This window comes from Cavia porcellus, unplaced genomic scaffold, assembly GCF_034190915.1.
Source record: "Cavia porcellus strain 051 isolate PalLab524CR breed Dunkin Hartley unplaced genomic scaffold, mCavPor4.1 scaffold_16, whole genome shotgun sequence".
In the NCBI taxonomy this organism is placed as follows: Eukaryota; Metazoa; Chordata; class Mammalia; order Rodentia; family Caviidae; genus Cavia; species Cavia porcellus.
In genome coordinates, this window is record NW_026947499.1 from 396,876 (window position 1) to 418,997 (window position 22,122).

Consider the following 22,122-nt stretch of genomic DNA (forward strand, 5'->3'; position numbering starts at 1 on the left):
CATAGCAGTTCCTGCATCTACCTGGATACACCTATATTTGTTGACTAATGTGTCAGTAGTTGCATGTAAAATCCCAAATCTTAAAAAGCCATATATCTAATAGTAAAAGCTAAAAATGATATCTAATAGTTTTAAATAAGATGACATTTTCTGTGTGATTAGCTCATTACATATTTCACAGCCACTCACACCAAAGGGCTAGTACAGAAAGGTTGAAAGAGGCTAGACACTTCCACTACCAGCTGTCCTTGTCCTAGAGGCCCTCTCCAAAGGCCAGAGGCAGCACTGAGCAGCCCAGGAGATGGCCTGTGTCTCAGAGGTCACTCTCTCAGATTGTCTTCCATCTTCTCTGTCCCCATCACACCAACGCTCAGGATAGAGTGGCCTCAATCAACAGCCCCACTGGCCCATGTAGGATGAAGTCTTTTTCTTGGCTGTGTAGGTGCATATAACCCAGGAAACGATCCCTTCTTGGTGTGTATTGAAAATGTTTTTCCCTGGCCCAGTAGTCTTTGTCTATGTGTGGATGGTTCAGTCTCTCCTTCACTGTTCCCACCTTTCCTGTTGTTTTCCAGCTCCATATCCAGCTATGTCCCAGGCCATTTGTGAGGTTTCTTAACCTCCCTTGTGTGCCTCAGCCCAGGAATTACATTGATTTTGTACAGTAAAAGATTGTTTCTCTATAAACAAAAGCTAGTGCTGGCTTAACAAAAGGAAAGGAATCTCTCCTACACTGCAGACCTTAAGTGAGGCCATTTTACAAGTTGTAACTGACACAAGAAGTAAGATACAGAATTTTTTTTTTTTTTTTTTCTGTACCAGGGATGGAACCTAGTATCTTGTGCTTGCCAGGCAGGTACTTATGCCGCTGAGCTAAATCCCCGGCCCAAGATATAGAAATATTGACAAACAGGTGAGGTGTTATAGTTACTTCTAGGTGCTGATAATGTCATGAAAAATCCCGGAAAATCAACTGAAAACAATCATTAGAGCTGGGGAAAGGAGAAAAGAAAGAAGGGAAAAGATTGTATACATATATAATACATAATTGTATTACTAATCTCTGTTAGCTCAATAACAAGAATGGTTTGTGCCGGGGATTTAGCTTAGCAGTGTAAGCACCTGCCTGGCAAGCGTAAGGTCGTGAGTTCAATCCCTGGTACAAAAAAAAAAAACAAAAAAAAATCACGAACAAAATATTCTAATATAGATTTTCTATATTTGAAGAATTAAAAAGAATGGTTTGGGGCTGGGGATTTAGCTCAGCAGCATAAGCACCTGCCTTGCAAGCAGGCGGTCGTGAGTTCGATCCCTGGTATCAATAAAAATGAAAAAGACAAAAAAAAAAAAGAATGGTTTGTGGGCTGGGGATTTAGCTCAGCAGCTGAAACACTTGCCTGGAAAACATGAGGTTGTGAGTTCAATCCCTGGTATGAAAAAAAAGAAAAGTTTGTGTTCTCATTGAGCATTTTTTCATGCCTATAGCTTGTAATCTGAGCAACTGCTTTGAAGATAATATGCAATATATTGATCATTGTTAATTTCCTATTATTTTGTTTTGAAATTTTGTATTATTTTTTCATTTTAATGTAAAACCAAAACAATTATTAGATCTAATCTGAATTTAGGAAATTGCCAGGTTATTACATCAAATACGAAAAATAAGTAATTACCCTGCCATCATCATCATGAGTAGGAAAAGATAACATTTGTAGTAACAAAAGTGATAGTATATATGGAAAAAATGGTGATTTAATAAAAAGAGTTAGACTCTAGGTAAGTAAATAATCCTTAATACCTGAGTGATTAGAGGTTTAAAGTAGTTATAGGTAATTTTTTTTTGATTGAAAAAATATACCTGAAAGAGGAAACATAGGAGAAGAGCCAGGGAAGTTCTGTAGAGAAAGTGTGGTGGGAAGGGACTTGCTCTGAGACTTGTATTACAGTGTATTAAAGCCACTTTTTAGAGATGTACTTTAGTCAGGGTGGCCACAAGGTCCTGTTGGAGCTCAAGAGTTTATTGGGCGTCGGGCTTACTGAGCTTTTGGAAGGCTGTTCATTACTCCAAGGGATGTTAGTTAGTGCAGGTTCTTTGAGTGTCAATTTTAGAATGCTGCTTACAGATTTTAACGGATTTTTGTATTTTTGCTTCTTTCTCAGTCCAGCCAGCCTTCAACAAAAATGAGACTCTCTAGCACTCTTGATCCTGAGCTCATGTTGCACCCAGAAAACTTGCCAAGGGCCAGTACCGTAGCTATGACAAAAGAGTACTCCTTCCTGCGCACCAGCGTCCCTCGGGGGCCCAAGGTGGGCAGCTTAGGGCTGCTGACACATGCCAAGGATAAAAAGAGTTCCAAATCAAGCAAAATCCGGTCTCTGGCTGATTATAGAACTGAAGATGGAAGTGTTTCCAGTGGCCTTGCTCCTGCTGCCAACTCTGTTGTGAGCTCCCTGAAGCAGAGCAGGGGCAGCACCTCAGTAGTGTCTGAGGTCAGCCCATCTCCCGAGACTGATGGCCGTCTTAAGAATGCCTCACTGACTGGGGACAGTGTGTCAGAGGCTGATGGGAATGAGAGTGACAGCTCTTCACATAGCAGCCTCTCTACCCGTGGGACCTACTGTGTCCTGGAAAATGTGGTCACACAGGGAGCTGCCTACTTGGTCAATGGCCAGGAGATTGCCACGGAGGCTCTGGGCCAGTTCCCTTCTATTAAAGATGTCCTCCAGGCTGCGGCAGCTGAGCACCAAGACCAGGGACAGGAGGTCAACGGTGAAGTGAGGAGCCGCAGAGACAGTATCTGCAGCAGGTGGGCAGTGGCTCAGCCTCCTGCTCTGCACTCAGAATACTGCCAGCCACAGCGTTTCTTTTTTAACACCATCTGTAGTGTTCACACAAGCATTTCACTTACAGCTCTGTGCTTTAAAAGTAGAATGACCCAAGCAACTGCTTGGGATGTTGCACATCCTGTCTTCCAGTGTTTATACTTTGTCTCTGCATCTGCACTGATGTTCATGGGGCTCGTGCTTCCAGAGTCTGCTCTGGTGGCAACTGCTGGAAGGGCCTGCTATGGGAGGCAACCCTATCTGATCTCAGCTCACTCCCAAAGTCTTCTTATTTTTTAAAATATGAGAGAGAGAGCAGCAGAGCTTGTGGAATTTGGGATACAGAGGTAAGTGTAAGAAGAAGGATGCTTGGCGTGATCCCATCTCCTGACCTTGTGCCTTTGTCCTTAGTGTGTCCATGGAGAGCTCCCTTGCTGAAGCACAGGACGAAATGTTGCAGGTTCTTAAAGAAAAGATGAGACTTGAAGGACAGCTGGAGGCTTTATCACTAGAGGCCAGTCAGGTAAATGATATTGGAGTGTTTGATATGTCCAGTTTTTGAAAAGAACGTGTGGTTCTTCATTGGATATAGTTTTGCAAGAGTCTGAACTGCATTTGACCATGCCTCCTGTGACTCACATTTGTCTGCTTGTATTGGCAATCTTGCTAACATACTGGTTGGAAGTGACTTGTTTTGCTGAAAGTGTATGATGGCTTGGTATTTTCAGGCACTTCAGGAAAAGGCAGAATTGCAAGCCCAACTGGCTGCCCTGCACACCAGGCTGCAGGCCCAGGTGGAGCGCAGCCAAAGTAGCCAGCAGAAACAAGACTCCCTCAGCTCCGAGGTGGACACTCTCAAGCAGTCCTGTTGGGACCTGGAGCGGGCTATGACAGACCTGCAGAACATGTTGGAAGCCAAGAATGCCAGCCTGGCTTCCTCGAACAATGACCTGCAGGTGGCAGAGGAACAGTACCAGAGGTTGATGGCCAAAGTTGAGGACATGCAGAGAAGCATCCTCAGCAAGGACAACACAGGTGAGGCTGGGCTGGAGCTGCTGCTGCAGCTACAGCTATACCTGGAACCTGGCCCACTAGTGTACACTCACCTGCAGGTGGCATTAGCTCATCACTGACATGAGCTGTCCACTTGCTGTAGTGAATGCAACTTTGGTTGAACTCATGGGATTCTGTACTTTTCTGCATGAACATTTGGGAAATGAGTTAGGTCTCAGAAATTGGCTTTGAACCCTTGACCATCAGGAGCAATCATTTCCACTCATTCTGCCTTAGAAATCCAGTGTTTGGGGAGGAATAGAACTGCCTGTGTATTCTACACTTATTCTTGTTTATTTCATATTCTGTTTAAAATATTTAACAGTAACACCTAGAGCCTGCTGTGGTGGCTTATGCCTATAACCACAGCATTTGGGCAGCTGAGGCAGGAGAATCACCACAAGTTGGAGGGCAGCCTGGGCTACGTAGTGAGCTCAAGCAGGCCTGAACTACATAGCAAGATTCTGTCTTAAAAAAGCACCCCCTCCCCAAATAAAACACCTAAGCTGTTGATTAGTGACCTCCTGCCAGCATAAGCTCAGTGGTTTGGTCAGGCTGGCTTCTGATAACCCAGAGAAAACAGAATTGTGTTGGCTGGTCATACACTGAGAGCCTTTGCACTCATCCAACAGTCTCATGTGTCTGAGACCAGGAAGACTGTGGTCTTTGCTTAGAGCACATTTGAGCAGGGGGGAGAGAGAATGAAGAGGAAAGGAAAGCTAAAGAACAGCCTGAGGGAATGGACATTTGGGTCCAGAACTGTGCAGCGACTTGGTGTGGGACTGTGGGCAGGGCTGCAGTGCTGGTCACTTAGAAGAGAATGATGAGCTACTATTTCCGAGTTTTAATAGCAGAGAATAGAAAGAGTTCACTGAGCAACAAGATACTATCTTGATTGCTGTTAATTTTTTGGTGTTTGAGCATTTTATGACCCAGTCCCTTAAGAAAGTTAAAATCCAAAAATTTGCCCAACACCAAGATGGTTTTGACCGAGGGATTGCAAAACCTCACTGGGCCAGTGTTTCTTGGTCAGCAGAACTGACCCAAGCTTGGGTATGCTTCTCAGGCATGATCCATGGCCCAGTGCCAGGTCATTGACCTTCTGCTATGTGTGACTGGGGGCAGAGGCACTTCTCTTGCCATTCCATGATCTCACCACCCTGATCTCTGAATCTCTTCAGATATGGGGTCCCAGGCCTTTCAAACTCTCCTATTCAGCTTTTATGTCAAAATTTTGGTAGACAGGGTGGTATATAACTTGTAATCCCAGTACTCTGGAGCCTAAGTCAGAGGATCATCATTTGTTCAAGGCCAGTCTGGACTACATAGTCCAGCTTGAATTACACAACAGGACCTTGTCTCAGAAAAGAGAGAGAGAAGGTTAGTTTTAGAACTAGGGATGGTGTATTAACTATAATCCTATCACTCAAGAAGCTGCGATAAGAGGATCTCTATGAGTTCAAGACCTGGGTACATAGCAAGATTCTGTCTCCCAAAAAAAAAAAACCCAATAAAATAAAAGTTTTGAAAAATACCTTCAGAATGATAAATGCATTTTAAAATTTGGGTTATAATTTAAGTATAAAAATACCTGATTTTCTTTGTCTGTGATTTGGGCTCTCAGTACCTTCCTGGCTCTCTCCTCGTGTTCCTCTCACCCTGCCCTTAAGAGTTGACCATATGTGCAGACCAGCAAGAGTTAGTGGATAGCCAGCCCAGGACTCCATTGCTGAGTTTGTTTGTGGCTAATAGACATGGCTAGGCAGTTCAAAGACCAGCACCAAGGTGTCCATGGCCATTTGTAGGCACACGGTTGATTCTCAGTATGAGATGCCATAACTGAATTTGCCTCCTTTCTTAAATTTATCTGTAACATTCAAACCAGTTCTCATAGCACTCCATGATCTTTCATGGACATATACAGAGTAACAAAAATTTGTGTTACCAATCCTTCTGTACCTGGCTGCAGGGGCATAAGGCGACACTGCCCTCTTGTTTGCCTCTGGTCTTCTTTGCTTTAAGTCTTTCCCACAGCTCAGGCTATAAGCTAAATCCTTTCTATAGTTTCCTCAAGGCCATACTTGTGAATTTGTTCCTTATCGGTGTGTTTTTGCTGCTTAAATGGCCCAAAACACTGGTGTACTCAGTATAAGGGGGCTGTCAGCTATTTGTGGAGAAGACATAGGTTAGGGGAACTTTGCTCAGCCACTATGGCTGACTCAGAGTTACGGATCATAAGCTTGATGTTGAGTAAAGAAAACATTAAATAAGATGTCTTTAAATAGAGTCATGTAAATAAAGGATATAATGTGGCTTTATGAACATGTGATAGAAGACTTTAGAATACAGCTCTGTGTTTCCCCAGGAGAAGTGGTCTGTATCCACATGTAGTAGTGACCTTGTAGAAACCAGCCATTGAGATAGGCACATCAACTGTCCCTGCTGTCTGCCTGCTAACTTTTTGTCATACGCCTCCACAGAGCTGCGCACTCTCTAGGGGTGCTGGTGGCCTGAGCGGGCTGTGCTTGCTCCCTTTCAGTACACGACCTCCGACAGCAGATGGCGGCCCTGCAGAGTCAGCTCCAGCAAGTGCAGCTGGAACGCACAACGCTGACCAGTAAGCTGCAGGCTTCGCAGGCTGAGATCGCCTCTCTGCAGCATGCCCGGCAGTGGTACCAGCAGCAGCTGGCCCTAGCCCAGGAAGCCCGGGTCAGACTGCAGGGTGAGGTGGCCCACATCCAGGTATGGCCTATGACTTCCTTCAGTAACCATGCTTCCATCTAAACTAAAATAGTGCTTCCATTAAAGTTTACTATCCACAAGTGTGGTCCCCACTCCTCCTGTGCAGAGTCCTCCCTCTGCGTAACCTTTGGACACAGCCTCTTGGCTTCCACCTGAGTCTTTCATTCTGAAATGCTTGCTCTGGGTTGTCCCAGGCTTTTGGCTCTGCTTGTCAGCTCCAGCCTTCCTCTGAAGGATAACTCCTCAAATCCATGCCTGCTGAATCTCAGGAGTCCCCCTCCCGGCCTCTTTGCCCTGCATCCCTCCCTGTGACATTCTCGGTCAAGCTCTCAGTGTGGCAAGTGCTCCCTTCCTGGCTAGAGCTTCATCTTGCTGTGGCTGCTTGAACCCAGAAATATACAGTTACTAAATCATACTTACGTGAATTCTTGTTTCCAGTTTCCACACAGGACATTTTCTTTGTTTTTTTACTGATTGCAGGCCACATCAGCTTTTGATTCTGCTTATATGGGAATATATGTCATTCTGTGTGTCACTGGGCGGAGTGACACTAATGTGTGTGCATGTCAGCTGTCAGAGTGAGGCTAGCAGCCTCAGACAGTGTGCTTTGGAGAAAAGAGGAACAGGAGCCTGCTGGAATGCACTTTGCTCTAAAACTCAGTGCCTGGAGTGCTTCGAGTGAAAGCTGAAGAGTACTTTTGGTCAACCTTTGGAAAATTTAACTGTGGACTTTATTTCTTCTCAGATAAAATATTACAGATTTGAGATTTATTGGAACTTTATTTTTCAAATAGAGCATATAAAATATAGTCTCCACCAACTGTTCCTTTTTCTTTTTTTCTGGAGTTTACCCATATGCAAAAAAGAAGTTTTCTTAAATTTGTAATACACTTTTTAAGCCAAAGGATCATGTAGAGAAATGAACGTAAATGATTATACAAGTTAATGTACCACAACCTTCAGTGCATTTGTATCAGGATGCAGTATTTAAAGAAGTAAGCAAGATTTTATGTAAATAAGTCAAAAATATAATTTAGGAGACAGAAGTAGAGGAGGAACTGAAGGAAGTGCCACTTTGAGAACCTCTGCTTTTTTTGGTAGTTGGGTTCACTGTTTGTAATTAGAATTTTTTTGCCACTTTGTCCCTGAACTTATCCCTTGGTTGCCAGTAGCCATTTACAGGGTGAAACACATGAGCAGACTATAATCCTTCCCTTCCTTGCTCCAGCAGCGTCTTTGCAGTCCACAGCTCAACCACCCCCATCACACCTTATATGCTGTCAGTCCAGACACCCACTGGGAAAACAGTTAAGGTAGGAACAGTCCAGCCACAGGCCTGTCAGCCTTTGCTTCTCCGTACTGCCCCTCACCCCTTAGGGCTCCAGGCTTCTTTTCATGAGGATAAGACAGGCCAGCACTGTGGGCCCTGTGTAGGTGTGGCTGTACTTACCTGTTTGAAGCTCCTCACCTGGGGCTCAGAAGTCCACGGTTGATGGGAGCTGGTATGTGGATCTGGCCCGGACTACAGGGTGGTTACCTTGCCTCTTAGGAATGCAGGACCCATCTGGTCCCAGACTGAAGATGGGGCAGCCTGTAAGTGAGTGCTGGGGTGGTGGCAGCCCTAGCTTCACAGGCCATCAGGAGGGAGAGCTGGTCACTGTTGGTAGGCAAAGAATTTTACTGTGGTTAACTTGAGACCGGCTGTTCTGCGCTTGATACCTGAAGTTGAGCAGCTTTCTACCCTCATGTTTTTCTTTGAAGGTTGGACAGATGACCCAGGCTGGTCTTTTGGAGCACCTGAAGCTTGAGAACGTATCCCTATCCCAGCAGCTGACAGAGACACAGCACAGATCCATCAAGGAGAAGGAGCGCATAGCTGTGCAGCTCCAGAGCATCGAGGTAAGGACTATGACTGTGGTAGGTGCTGGTTTCTATTTGGCTTTGGGCTCACTGGCAGGTGTGAGAAAACATAGTATACTTACTCTTAAGCATAAAGCATGCAGGTAAACATAAATATGCCTTATGTGTATATGTATATATGTAAACATGTAGTTTTTGGGGATACCTGGAATCGAACTCAGGACCTCATGCTTTTCAGGCAGGCGCTGCACCACTGAGCTAAATCCCCAGCTCTATATGTATGCTTTAAAAAGCTGCTTAGGACTTAGGGACCCCACCCTGTGTCAGATTTACATGTTGGTGGCACCTTAGGCCCTAGGTTGAGCAGAATATAGGGGTGGTCTTTCGTATCTTATGTGCTGGATGATATGGTATGTCTTGGTTATTCCAGGTGCTTCACTTGCATTGCTAGTTAGTCTTCCCACACCACACGCGGTCTTTATTACTGCTGCCGTCTGCATGGTCATCTCAACATGATGAGAAATACAGTAGCTTTGGCCCAGACTCAAAGCCTAATTGCTTTTTTGTACCTGAGAGAACCTGCTTGATTTCTTAATCATTCTGAGCGTAGTTGCCTCTTTTACTTTTTAGTAAAACCTGTTTAATGTCCTTGTTAGAAAATGTAAAACAGAAAAACCATGTAACACTCACCTTGTGCTGAGAGTGCTGCTGGGCAGCTTTTGTTCCTGACCCTTCATAGAAAGTCACATAGGAAGTTACTTTCTTCAGACTTGTCTTGTTTCTCATCTCACTCTGCTCTGCACTTGCCTATTTTTCTGTGGGAATCACATGGCCAAGGGCTCAATGTAAAGAACAAAAAACATTTTGAGTTATTGACTAGTCTTTTTCCCTAAGTAATGTACTAAGATGCCAGGTCTCATTCACAGTCAGAATGTAATGAATGCCACATTCTATGGTCCCTGTCTCTTACTTTGTTTTACTAAGTGATATGGAACAGCAGTCTTGTCAAAGAAAAAAATATCACGTACTATACTCCAGAAAGTGGAATGGGCTGCCCCCATTCTCCCATGAGAAGCACCTAGGAGGATCATCATCCAACCCTTGATCCCAATTCTGTTTTCCTGAGCCTGGATCCAGCTATTGTCCAAGCTGGTTTCAATCTTGTGGGCTCAAGTGATCTGCCTGAGCCTCCTAAGCTGCTGGGACTGCAGGTCTACACCACTGTGCCAGGCATTTCTCCCTTCTTAACACTGGATGTCCCTCCCTTCAGTCAGGCCTATGGTAGCAATCACCCTGTAGCAAGTGGGGTGTTCCTCACTTAGCATTTGTATACAAGATGAAGATGTGAAGGAGGGGACTTGCAGTGTAGCAAGTTTCCCTAATCCTAGGCTGCTATCGATGACCAGTTTTCCCTGTTTTTTCAAAAATACTGTTTCCTGGGCCCAGGCTGACATGTTGGATCAGGAAGCAGCCTTTGTGCAGATTCGAGAGGCAAAGACAATGGTGGAAGAGGATCTCCAGAGGAGGCTGGAAGAGTTTGAGGGTGAACGAGAAAAACTGCAGAAGGTGGCTGACTCAGCAGTGGCCCTGGAGCAGCAATTGGAACAGGCAAGTAGCTGACATAACTCTGAAACTGGGCACACAGGCCCTGTGGCCATGAGACCATCCCAGTGTGCACACCCAAGGCTACTTTCAGCCAGCTTGTGTAGCAACCTCTAGTCAGGCCATGTAAGCAGTATGGGTTGTGTTGGGTTGAGTGCTGAATATGTATGAAATGTCACCATCAGGCCAGGGATGCCAGATTTACCTCTGTTGATGCCTTGAATGAAAATTTTGCTTGTTTGTTTACTTGCTTGCTTGCTTATTTTTTGAGACAGGGTCTCACAGTGTAGTCCAGGCTGAACTTTGAATGTGCTGTATAGCCCAGGCTGGCCTCAAACTCATGGCAGTCTTTTTGCCTCAGCCTCCTAAGTATTGAGATTACAGGGATGTAGCACCATGCCTGACTCAGAATTTTGCTTTAAAAAGACCTTTCCAAGAGTCCATCAAAGTTACTTAGATCCTAAGCAGGGAAAAACACATGCATTGTCAACACAGGGCCAAGGGCAGCAGGGTAAGTCTACCCCTGTTTGCAGGTGAAACTGACTCTGCAGCAGCGAGACCAGCAGCTCATGGCACTGCAGCAGGAGCACCTGGGCCTGGTGAAACAGCTTACTTCGGCACAGGAGGCCCTGCAGGCCCGAGAACAATCCCTCAACGATCTGCACATCCGCTATGATGAGCTGCAGGCACGGCTGGAGGAACTACAGGGGGAGGCTGCCACCAGGGAGGACACAGTCCGCTTCCTGCAGAATGAGAAGATTGTCTTAGAGGTGGCTCTGCAGGCAGCCAGGAGTGGCAAGGAGGAGCTTGACAGGGGAGCAAGGCACTTGGAAGAAGGTACTCAGGAGACATCAGGACTTTTAGAGCAGCTGAGACAAGAGCTGGCCGTCAAGTCCAGCCAGGTAACCAACCCCCCATGGGGTTGTGATCATCTTCCTGTGGATGCATTCCTTTGTGAACTTGGGTAACCCATGGGAGAATTCTGTAGGGCAGGGATCCCAGTAGTTCATGTTCTGCCCCAGTCCCAGCTAGGCTGCTGAATGAGAAGAAACCAGAACTGGGAACCTGAGTGTGGTTTAGGGCTTTTAAAAGTCATCTGCCAAGAAATACCAGCTTCTGACTGTTGAGAATATGGACCTGAACCTAGAGAGGAGCTATAAGAAACTTGGTTTCCTCCTGTGAGACAGTACAGAAAGGGGCAGCCATGGCCCCTTGACTACCCTGTGTCTCAGTACTGAGACCAGAGCCTGGCAGGTCAAACCCGGTAGGAACCAGTAGACTAACAGTGCAACACAGTTGGGTGTCAGCAAGTGTATTTTAAAAACCTAGACAGTGAAAAAGGATATTCAGGAAGTAGAATTAGCATCAGGGAATGGCTCATTCTTTACATCTCACTCTGCAGGGTCAAGTGTAAGAGGGATTCTGATCTGTTTCCCATGGGAGAGTTCACTTGGAAAGGTCGTCAGGATTCTCTACTGACTTGTAGCTAAGGAAAGGGACTTCAGCTGGCACTAGACAGTACTAATGATTTCAGGATTTTATCTGCGTAGTTACTGACAAAGCTGCTTGTAGGTGCCCTTGGAAGGTAACAGGGTAGTATTACTGTCTTTCAAATTGTGAAACTTCTGCTGCCCTGAGAACCAGAGACAGCCTAATGAAGAAATAGAGCTGTGCCCCAGCCTGCCTGGTCATAAGTCCCCCACAGCTCTCAATTGGCATGTGTGCTTGTTCTTGAGCATCACTGAGACTGCCCAAGCTTGGCCTGGCTCACACAGGCTCCCTTTGGCCTGGGTCCATTTCTTCTGCCCTTTCTTTGGAACTGCATAGGCTCAGGAGCATGTAACAAGGATGCTTGGAAGGGATAAATGATGTGTTTAGAACAACTGGTACTCATATGACTCACGCAGCTCCAGATGTTATGGGGAGGCAGGATAGTAGGAGGATGAGAAAATAAAGACACGAAAGCTGGGGTCAGGTGGAGCCCTTACCCTCCTGATGGGAGGAAAGGAACTTGCCGTTCATTGCCAGGGCATTTATTTGTACATTTTAGCAACTTAATGTCACATGACACCCTTGTTGTCCTAGCAGCCCCCTGTTAGGATTGTCTTGGGGCTAGATGTTTTCTGTGTTGAAGCAGCTTCTTTACATGGCTTGCCCCAGGTACCCTCTGTTCTTGGGACAGACATGCCCCAGACTTGCATGTGTGGTCAGTTTCTAGCTTCAACAGTTCCCAACAGGTACTTTGGTCCTCCCTGGATGGTTCCTGGCAGAGAACCTTAGAACCATCTTCATGTTGCAGGGGAAAATGGTTCATTCCTCACTGTGCCCAACTAATCACAAGGGCTTATGTGAAGCATGTTCTGTTCTTACAGGAGGAATCAAACAGAAAGAGACTCTTCCCTGCCTGTGACAGATGTGTCCATGTCAGATGGGCACACTGATCCCGTACCCCCAGGACAGTGACCCAGATGCACATGCTGACCCCTGCATCCCCAGGACAGTTCACAAGATGAGCACAGTGATTTCCACACTCCTAGGATAGTGACCCCAGATGGGCACAGTGACCTGTACTCTAGGACAGTGACCTACTCAGGATGCTGACTCCACATCTGCAGGACAATGACTTGGGCAGGTGAACTGACCCAGACCAGCTGCTGTATAGTGAACAAGATTTTACTGCAATGACTTCAGGAGGCTGTCACATCATAGTACAATGGTTATTTGACCTGGGCCTATGCCTTCCTTGCTGTGTGTCATGAGGGCCCTTGTGGTGTCACTTGGCTTCTTCAGAAGCATCTCCACATGGCTATGTACAGGTTGGTGAGGCATTAGGTAGAATGCTGCAGGGCCTGGAGGCCCTGCATGCCAAGGTACCCTGGAACTTAGCGCTTAGCCTCACCGTTCCTGTACATGGTGTGCATGGTCTGCAGAAGCAGACCAGAGAAGCTCTGCAGATGCATGACCTGTGGAAAGGAAGAGGTTTCCTCTCTGGCCATTCCAGGGAGGGCTGTGGACACATGGTCTGGAGCATTCACTCCACACCCCCCCCCCCATCTTGGTGCTATTACATGGTGAGGAAATAGAGTGTGGGGCTGTGTTTTGCTGAGTACTTGGGCCATTGGCCATCTGGACCCCTGAGGCTGCCTGTGTGCAAACCTGTCCCGTAGGTGGAGCATCTGCAGCAGGAGATGACCTCCCTGAGAAAGCAGACACAGAAAGTGAAGGAGCAGTTCCTTCAGCAGAAGGTAGGACACAATTTTTCTCAAGTGAAACACTTGTCAGGTATGGTTCTGTGTGGTCTGCTGGCTTTGGTAGAATGAAATCAGTCAGAAAGATGGAGATGGAAAGGATCCAGGTCTGCTCTATCTCCCATCACAGTCTGTGAGGTCGGAATGTCACTCTGTGGGCCGTGTGAGGCACTGGTCACTCTGGTGCTTGTCACAACACCTTGTTGCTGTCACTCTAGAGAGCCATGTGTGTTGAACATTGTTGTCACTATGCAGGTTGTTGTCTGCATGTGAAATATCTTTGAAAAGTGATTGCTGTGATCCAACATTACAGCAGATTAATGTCCCCAAAAGGCACGAAACACAGATTCTGTATGCAGAGGAGTGTTTCACATGCTTCACAAAGGCCCACTGAAGTACTCCTCAGACCTGCAGAAGGAAGCTGTGCTTTAAGTGGTGTTTTGATTTGTCACTGACGACTGGAAGGGAAGACCTGTTGGAGCCATGCAGCCAACCACCAGAGAAGGGCTGTTGGGTCCCTCAGGTGGACAAGGGGCCTCCTGCAAGGTCCAGGTCGTTAGGATGCTGCCTTTCCTGGTGCAGAACAGTGGGGTGCCTCAGTGGGTATTGTCTTAGACTGGATGACATACATTGTCTTTAGCTCAAAAGTTATGCTCTAGCTAAGTGGTAAATGAGTTGTTTAAGCCACCATGCTCCTGGTGAGGCCCCACTGGGTGCCAACTCTAGCGAGTGTTGTGTGCAGGTGATGGTGGAAGCCTATCGGCGGGATGCTACATCCAAAGACCAGCTCATCAGTGAACTGAAGACCACAAAGAAGCGGCTGGACTCAGAGATGAAGGAGCTGAGGCAGGAGCTAATCAGGCTGCAGGGGGAGAAGAGGACTGTGGAGGTAGAGCATTCACGTTTGCAAAAGGAAGTGTCCCTGACCCACCAGCAGATGGCTGAGCTCCAGGAGCACCTCCAGTCAGCACAGAAGGAGCGGGATGAGATGGAGATGCACCTGCAGGTCTGTGTGAAGTGTGTCTGGAGTTTCCTGTGTGCAGGGAGCAGTTGGTGGCTGTGGCTCATATCTGGGTGGAGCTCATGTATAACCCTGTATGTCACCATGAGACTCACAACATAGAAAGGACCAGAAAGTCCAGCAAAGGAAGGGGACAGGGTGTCCATCATTCAGCAGTGTACAATGGTGAGCTGGAGGGTCCTAGGAAACCTAGGTGGGTGTACAAGGGAGGTGACTTGCCTGCTCACCTACCCTGCTCCACTGCACCACTTGTGCTCTAGACACATTGATGGGAACTCTGCAAACTTTTATCAAAGGGACACATCTGTTGCAAGTGGCTTAGCACTACTCATGTGTCTTTTTCCTTTGAAGTCTTTGCAGTTCGACAAAGAGCAGATGATCACTCTTACAGAGGCCAACGAGGCACTAAAGGAGCAAGTAGAAGTGCTGCAGCAAGAGGCCAAAAAGTGAGTCTGCACACAGTGTGTCTGTGGTTGTGGGTGATCAGAACTAACTCAGCCTCTGGAAAGGTCACTGAGGGCATTCAGGTCCAAGTTTAAAGTTCCACTGCCATTGAGTACTTGCTTTTTCTGCAAAATAGTCCTAGAGTTTTCTTTTGTTTATTTGTTGTTTGTTTGTTTTGGGTCTTGCTATATAGTTCAGGCCAGCTTTAAACTTACTGTGTAACCCAGGCTGGCCTCACACTCGTGGCAATCTTCCTGCCTTGATCTCCCAAGTCCTGGGATTATAGGCATGCATCACCATTCCCAGCTTGGAGTTTCTAAGCTGGTTTGCTCACCCATCCTTTAACAAGAACTCCCTTTTTAAATTATTTTTGATGGTGCTAGGGATCTACCCCAGGGCTATGCTTACTAAATGTCTTCCTATCAAGAGCCATGCCCACAGCCCAGACACTCCCCTTGCTATTTATTTTTTTCAACTTTTCGTGCCATATACTTGTGGCCACATCTTCCCACTCCTGCTCCCTCACCAGGGGTAACACAATGGTATTGATCCTGCAACCCGTTTTGTTCTCACATGACCCTGAACACAAGCTTTTATAGGCACATACATATGAGCAAACAGCCTTTGGGGCTTATTACCTGCATGCTGTGTTCTGTGCTGCTAGTCTCTTTTGGTGGGCGCTTTCCTTGTGAACATGGTCATGGGATTTCTTGCTAACCTTCAGAAAAAATATGGGTGAACTTCTGTTTGGTAGGAGCAGGCTGTTACTCTGCCTCAAGAAGTCATTTCAAGCCAGGTATGGTGGTGTACACCTGTAATCCCAGCACTCAGGAGACTGAGGCAGGAAGATCGTTACAAGTTCAATTCCAGGGGTCAGGGATTTAGCTCAGGTGTGCCTGGTACATGCAAGGTCATGAGTTCAATCCCCAGTACTGAAAAAAAAAAAAAAAAAGAAAGAAAGAAAGAAAAAAGAAAAAAAACACCAACAAGATCATCCTACAAAATGAACTCAAGGCCAGCCTGAACTACATAGCAAGACGCTGTCTCAGAAAGACAATTAAAAAAGTCATTCACAATGCTGCAGGAGGAGAGCAGGTCTGGCAGACAAGGCTGAAACTCATGAAGCTCTTGCTTCCTCTCTGGCTTTGTGGAGGTACCTGCAATAGGTGACCCTTCCCCTCCAAGGGCCACCAGGACAGGTACCTGCTTCCTGCCTTCATGCTCCCCTTGACAATCCAGGCTGGGGCAAATGTCAGGGTGTGGGTAAGCCTGGGTCTGACCCCTGCACAGCCCTTGAGGGTGAATGGGATGTCATTTGCTGACCCTTAGTGCTGGGCCCAGGAAGCTGGGTGATGGCATGGGAGCTCAGCTGCCTTCTCTGTGTCTCTTTCATCTTGTCCCAGGGCCATCACAGAGCAGAAACAGAAGATGAAACAGCTGGGCTCGGATCTGACCAGTGCCCAGAAGGAGATGAAGACAAAGCACAAGGCCTATGAGAATGCTGTGAGCATCCTCAGCCGCCGTTTGCAGGAGGCCCTGGCTGCCAAAGAGACTGCAGACACAGAGCTGATCCAGCTGAGAGCCCAGAGCACCAGCAGTGGCAGTGACCCTGTCCTACATGTAGGTAAACACTGCTTCACCCATTAGAGCTGCTGTGATTCTGGAGTGTAGGGCAAGAAAGTTTTTGAAACATTTTCTCTCTATGAATCCATCTAAAAGGGAACTTTTGTAGAACTGAAAAGGATGGGTTGCATATCTTTGAAATACTACAGGTATCATTAGTGACTTGTGCATGGTACCATGGCCTCATCAGCCCTGGGCAGTGTGCACTGGGGACCTGTTTTCACCAAAGAGTCTCCTTGGTGTGGCAAAACCCTGCTCTGCCTGCAAGGTACAAGTGGGACCTGCCCTGCACTCTGCCCTGGCTGTGTAGTCCAGGGTCTTAGGCTGTGGACAACGGAGAGACTGATTGAGGGTGAGATGTAGAAAGGCTGGGCCAGTGCTTAGCAGGAGGAGGAGGAAGCCATGGAGGGACAAAGGGGGCATTTTTGGTGGGAGGAGCTCAGGCTTGGCCTTCCTTGCCAGTAATGAAGCCCAGACAGCCACCTCTGGAAATGCTCCCATCCTTCTGTCCTAGACATTGGCAGGCAGTGGGTTAGGACAATAAGGTAAGAGAGGCAGACAGGAGGCAGCATTGATTCTGGCAGTGTCTCAGAGGTGGCAAGAGCAGGACAAGAAGCAGGCCATTAAGGGCAGCAGAAGAGGGTAGCAAAATGGCAGGTTTAGGCTCCAGTGCAGTGGTGGGGGAGAGGGGCGGACAGAGTTGGAACCCAAGTGAGGCACAAGAGGATTAATGGGGAGAAGGACCCTCAGAAGGGGACTGGGCTAGGAGCTATGGCCAGAGCTGCCCCTCCTGCTTCCATCTGTTAGGATGAATGCCAGTACTGTGTCCTACCCTGGGATGGAGGGATAGCTGGTGCTTACAGGGATCCAGTGTCCCTGTGCCAGCCTTGCTGGTGAGAAGTGGCACATGCATAACCCTGTAGTCTTTACATGCAGCACCTCACAGTCCCATATCCTTGCCAGCTTTAAATCTCACTGTTTACTAGAAGGAGTTAAATTCTGAGTAAATTTTTTTTGCATTATACTGGTTACACTTCTTTGTCATTGTATTTTTTCCTTTTCTTGCTTGTTTTTATATTTTTATTTGTTAGTTTGTTCTTCTGTTTATTTGAGACAAGGTCTTTCTGGCCTTGAACTCACTATATAGCCAGGGATGGCCTTTAGCTCATGGTGATTCTCTTGCCTCAACTCCTGAGTGCTGAGATTATAGACATGTGTTGCTACGCCTGGCTCATCATTGTATTTCCCATGTCAAGTTTTCCTGTCTCCTGTCCTCTTAAACAGTTCATGAGTTGGAAGAGACTATCTCATAACATGGTGCTTTCTTGTTTAAATGAGTAAATATTCCTGCCCTAGTGACTTTATGAAATATTGAAGGTGTTGGTATGATGGGGCACACCTGTAATCCCAGTTACTTGGGAGGCTAAGGCAGGAGAATCTCAACTTTGAGGGCATGCTAGGTTTAGGAAAACCCCACCTTAGAATAAAAGAAAGTAAAAGATGTGGCTCAATGATGGAGAACTTGCCCAGCATGCACATGGCCCTGGGTTCAATCCCTAAGGAATCAAAAAATTTAAGGAGCATCTATTCAATGGTAATCTTCCTTATTACTTTAAAACATCTCATCCTAGGGGTTGGGGGTTAGCTCAGCGGCATAAGCGCCTGCCTTGCAAGTGTGTGGTCGTGAGTTCGATCCCCGGTACTGATAAAAAAGAAAAAGACCAAAAAAAAAGTTAAAAAATAAAATAAAATATCTCATCCTGCCTGTCAAGCATATAGTCCTGAGTTCGAGTCCTTGTACCAAAAAGATACATATTTCTTCTTTAATTCTTTGAATCAACTAGTAAGGCAGAGAGTGTAAAATCTCTAGAACCTACAGCTGTGGATAGTCATAGGTTTGGTCTGTTGTGTTACTATATGGCTTTGCTCCTCAGTCAGGAAATCAGAGCAGGTCAGGATTGGAACCTTCCTCAGAAGGTAGTTAAATGGCACTAGGAGAGTGCTTAGGACAGGACCTGTAGCATGGTGGCAGCAAGTATGTGCCTGGTGTGCGTAGTATGTACACATGTGCTCGCATGTGTGAACATTTATTTGTTGTGTTCGTGATGGCTGAGTGCAGCTTATGCACCAAAGAGCTCTTGCTGTGAATTGGACTTTTTTCTGGTTTTCCACACCATTTACTGTTTAATGGGAAGATCCATTGTCTGTGTAGATAGTCTATTTGTATCATAGTGTGTAAGAGCTGTGGTCAGTAGGAGGCGGGGTGAGAGCATGATCAGCTCATGACCAGGCAGCTTCAGACCTGGAGGTTTGTGGGAGGCATGGGATGAGGACCTTTCATTGGATTGGTGACAGAGACACTGCCCTATCTGCTATAGGAGAGGATCCGGGCCCTGGAAATGGAGCTGCAGAGCGTCGGCCATAGCAAGCTGATGCTGGAGAAGGAGCTGCAGGAGGTGATTGCCATGACGAGCCAGGAGCTAGAGGAGTCCCGGGAGAAGGTGCTAGAGCTGGAGGACGAGGTAACCCTGAGCTATGCCTAGCACAGAGCACATTGGCAAGGTAGACCATCCCCAGCACTATATCCAGTTGGGGATATAGCTCAGTGGCATAAACACCTACCTGGCAGGTACAAGGTCTTGAGTTTGATTTCTAGTACCAAAAAAAAAAAAATCTCAATTTTAAAAAGGGTAGTGACAGTGATCGCCATTGGTATCTACTGGAGTGGCCTCTGGGATTCAAACTGGAAACTTCTTCCCAGTTAGAAGGCTTTGGTTTCAAACAGGAAAGCCAACTAGGACCATTAAGAGAACTTAGAACAAGAAGCAGTTCTAGCTTCATGTGGCATAGGGCTTTATAGCCATGGAGGCCTTAGGCCCCCCTCACTTCCTTCCCAGCCTCTGAGCCACCAGTGGTACCAGGGGGCTGGTCATCCCTCCCAGGCTGCTTGCTTTGTTTAGCTGTCTTTCCTATCTTGAAATGTGCTGCTGAGACCAGCCCATTCCATGCTCATCTGTGCAGTGGCTTTGTTGGCTGTGCAGTCCCTGAACCCTCTTCCTGGGAAGGTCCCTATAGAGCAGCTACCATGGCCACTGCAGCCTTAGTCATGCATTGATGTCAGTGTGTGCTATCAACCTCCCTCCTGTTTCTGGGAATGTGATGATTCCATGCAGCACAGCAGGTCATTTTGGTCACTTTGATATTTTAGCTTCAAGAGTCCAGAGGCTTCAGAAAGAGGATAAAGCGCCTAGAGGAATCAAATAAGAAGTTGGCTCTTGAGTTGGAACATGAGAGAGGGAGACTCACAGGCCTCGGACAGTCAAATGCAGCCCTGCGGGAACACAATAACATCTTGGAAACAGCCCTAGCCAAGAGAGAGGCAGACCTGGTTCAGCTGAATCTCCAGGTATTCAGACCCAGGTTCTGTGACAGTGAGATCTGGTAGGCTAAGTGCACTCTATGTCATGCACATCACATTTCCATGAGCACTCAGGGAAAAGCAGGCTCCTTGTCTTAGAGAGAAAAGCTCAGAGAATCTGGTTAACTCACAAGCATGGATCTCTCAGTTGCAGGGGTGCAATGGGGACCTCTGCATGTGAAACCAGAAATCATTCATTCTTTCATGTGATGAGCCTGGCAGGGAAGGCAGACTGTCTCCCAGTTCTAGGCAGTCACAGGATCAGTGGACATTTACCTGTGTCCTCACATGGGTCAGAACTGAGTCTTACCCAGACTGTACTTAGTTCGTGGGTTCTACATCTGCTGTGTGGCCCAATAGATGGCTAGCATTTCTGGGAGTCTTCAGAGAGGCAAGGAGGGCCACATTGTGCCTTCTTACTCTTTCTAGAGAGCATTCCCGTTACCCGGGTTCCCACTACTCCGACTCTGTACTGCCACACATGAAGGCATTTGTTTTTATAACCCAACATATGTGCATTGCTGGGACTATGTGACTGTACCCATGACCTCAGATGCCTGCTGTCATAGCAGGGCCCCCCTTGCTTCAGTGTTCCTCTCTGTAATACTCTGTGGTGTGTGTGCATAGTCTGCAGGGCTTCCTGCATGATGCCTATTATAGGGTCTGCAAGTTTCTTCCAATAGTGCCTCCTTACCATCCTTCTACAATGTGGGTCCAGGTGCAGGCAGTTTTGCAGCGTAAAGAGGAAGAGGACCGCCAGATGAAGCAGCTCATCCAGGCTTTGCAAGCCTCATTAGAGAGAGAGAAGGTGGAAGTGAGCAGCCTCAAGGAGCAGGTGTGTGTCCAGCTTCCCACCCATAGCGCACAGGGGCCTAGGAGGTATCTTTTCAACTCTGCTTTTTCCAGGGCTCTGCTCCAGAGAACAATGTTGTCCGTACTATGTAGTGATGACAAACCACAGAAGACCTAGCACTGGTCAGGGGAAGTTGGCACCAGATGAGATGGCCACACAGTCATGTGGCCTAAAGGAGATGGGCTAAGCACATTAATCTCTGTTAGGAGCAGGTGTCTGTGTCCTGCAGTGTCTGTGTCATGCACAGTGCCCATGTGGGTGATATAAAGATAAGAAAAATGCTTTTTGCAGTCCTTTTTGTGTAGGAGTTAACTGCAGCATGCTGTGGCACTGCCCTGAGTCAGTAACACACACATGCAGAAAAAGACATAACTGGGAAATTTATAAATAAAAGTGCTGGGAGAAATAAATGATGTATATTTGACTTTGATTTCTTTATTTTTTTATCAATTTTTAAATTTTTGCCTTTTTGAGACAGGATTTTGCCATACAGTTCAGGATGGACTTGAACTCAGTTTGTCACCCAAGCTGGCCTCAAACTGAGGTGATCCTCCTGCCTTAGCTCCTGAGTGCTGGGATTACAAGAGTGTGCCACTTTGCCTATCTAAATGTTTTGGATACTTTTGAGAATTTGCTTTTCTCTTAGAAATTTTGACAGAATTTGTGTTGGTTCTGAAAAATACTAAAATTTCGGGGCTGGGGATTTAGCTCAACGGCATAAGCGCCTGCCTTGCAAGCAGGCAGTCGTGAGTTCGATCCCTGGTACCGATAAAAACGAAAAAGACCAAAAGAAAAATTTTAAATTTCAGAAAGGAGACTAGTTACATGATAAATAGACTTGATAGGTTTATTAGTTAGCTAGTATGATAGAAAAGTAAATTGCTCAAGAATGCATGAATAGGCCGGGGGTTTAGCTCAGCAGTGTAAGTGCCTGCTTGGCAAACGTGAGGTCATGAGTTCAATCCCTGGCACCAAAAAAAAAAAAAAAAAAAGAATGCATGAATAAACTTAACTAGAGAGATGGGGATATTTGACAGTCATGAACTAATGTGCAATTGCATCCTGCTGCTGTGTGCTGGGTGTTGTAGCAGGCACTCTCAGGCCTTTTGGGGAACTCAGGTGTTTGGTGCCCATCCAGTCTCAGGTGCCCCATAGGGCACCTCATGTGTGTGTAATGCCAGCTTTCTCCTCCTTTATAGGTGGCTGCTGCCAGGGTGGAAGCTGGCCATAACCGTCGCCACTTCAAGGCTGCCACCATGGAACTGAGCGAGGTGAAGAAAGAGCTGCAAGCCAAGGAGCACCTGGTACAGACGTTGCAGACCGAGGCTGATGAGCTGCAGTAAGTGATGGGCCATGGTGCAGCACATAGTGGGTCAGGAAGCCACCTGCCCAGCGAGGTGACCTGGTAGATGCCAGGCTGCCAAAGTCTCCCACT

At 46.8% G+C, this 22,122-nt stretch overlaps 1 protein-coding gene across 6 annotated transcripts in view; it reads left to right on the plus strand.

Annotated features, from left to right (window-relative positions):
- Positions 1-22,122, plus strand: part of Golga3 (golgin A3) — a 45,797-nt gene that overhangs the window by 16,457 nt on the left and 7,218 nt on the right. For all 6 annotated transcript variants that reach the window (XM_063225396.1, XM_063225395.1, XM_004999371.4 and 3 more), the window contains 15 exons: positions 2,161-2,807; positions 3,235-3,346; positions 3,552-3,858; positions 6,416-6,618; positions 8,380-8,517; positions 9,925-10,086; positions 10,614-10,982; positions 13,248-13,325; positions 14,071-14,334; positions 14,701-14,795; positions 16,197-16,413; positions 18,795-18,938; positions 19,625-19,822; positions 20,553-20,669; positions 21,887-22,026. In XM_063225396.1, coding sequence (XP_063081466.1) covers positions 2,161-2,807; positions 3,235-3,346; positions 3,552-3,858; positions 6,416-6,618; positions 8,380-8,517; positions 9,925-10,086; positions 10,614-10,982; positions 13,248-13,325; positions 14,071-14,334; positions 14,701-14,795; positions 16,197-16,413; positions 18,795-18,938; positions 19,625-19,822; positions 20,553-20,669; positions 21,887-22,026 — 3,191 coding nt within the window. The remainder of the gene's footprint in view (positions 1-2,160; positions 2,808-3,234; positions 3,347-3,551; positions 3,859-6,415; positions 6,619-8,379; positions 8,518-9,924; positions 10,087-10,613; positions 10,983-13,247; positions 13,326-14,070; positions 14,335-14,700; positions 14,796-16,196; positions 16,414-18,794; positions 18,939-19,624; positions 19,823-20,552; positions 20,670-21,886; positions 22,027-22,122) is intronic.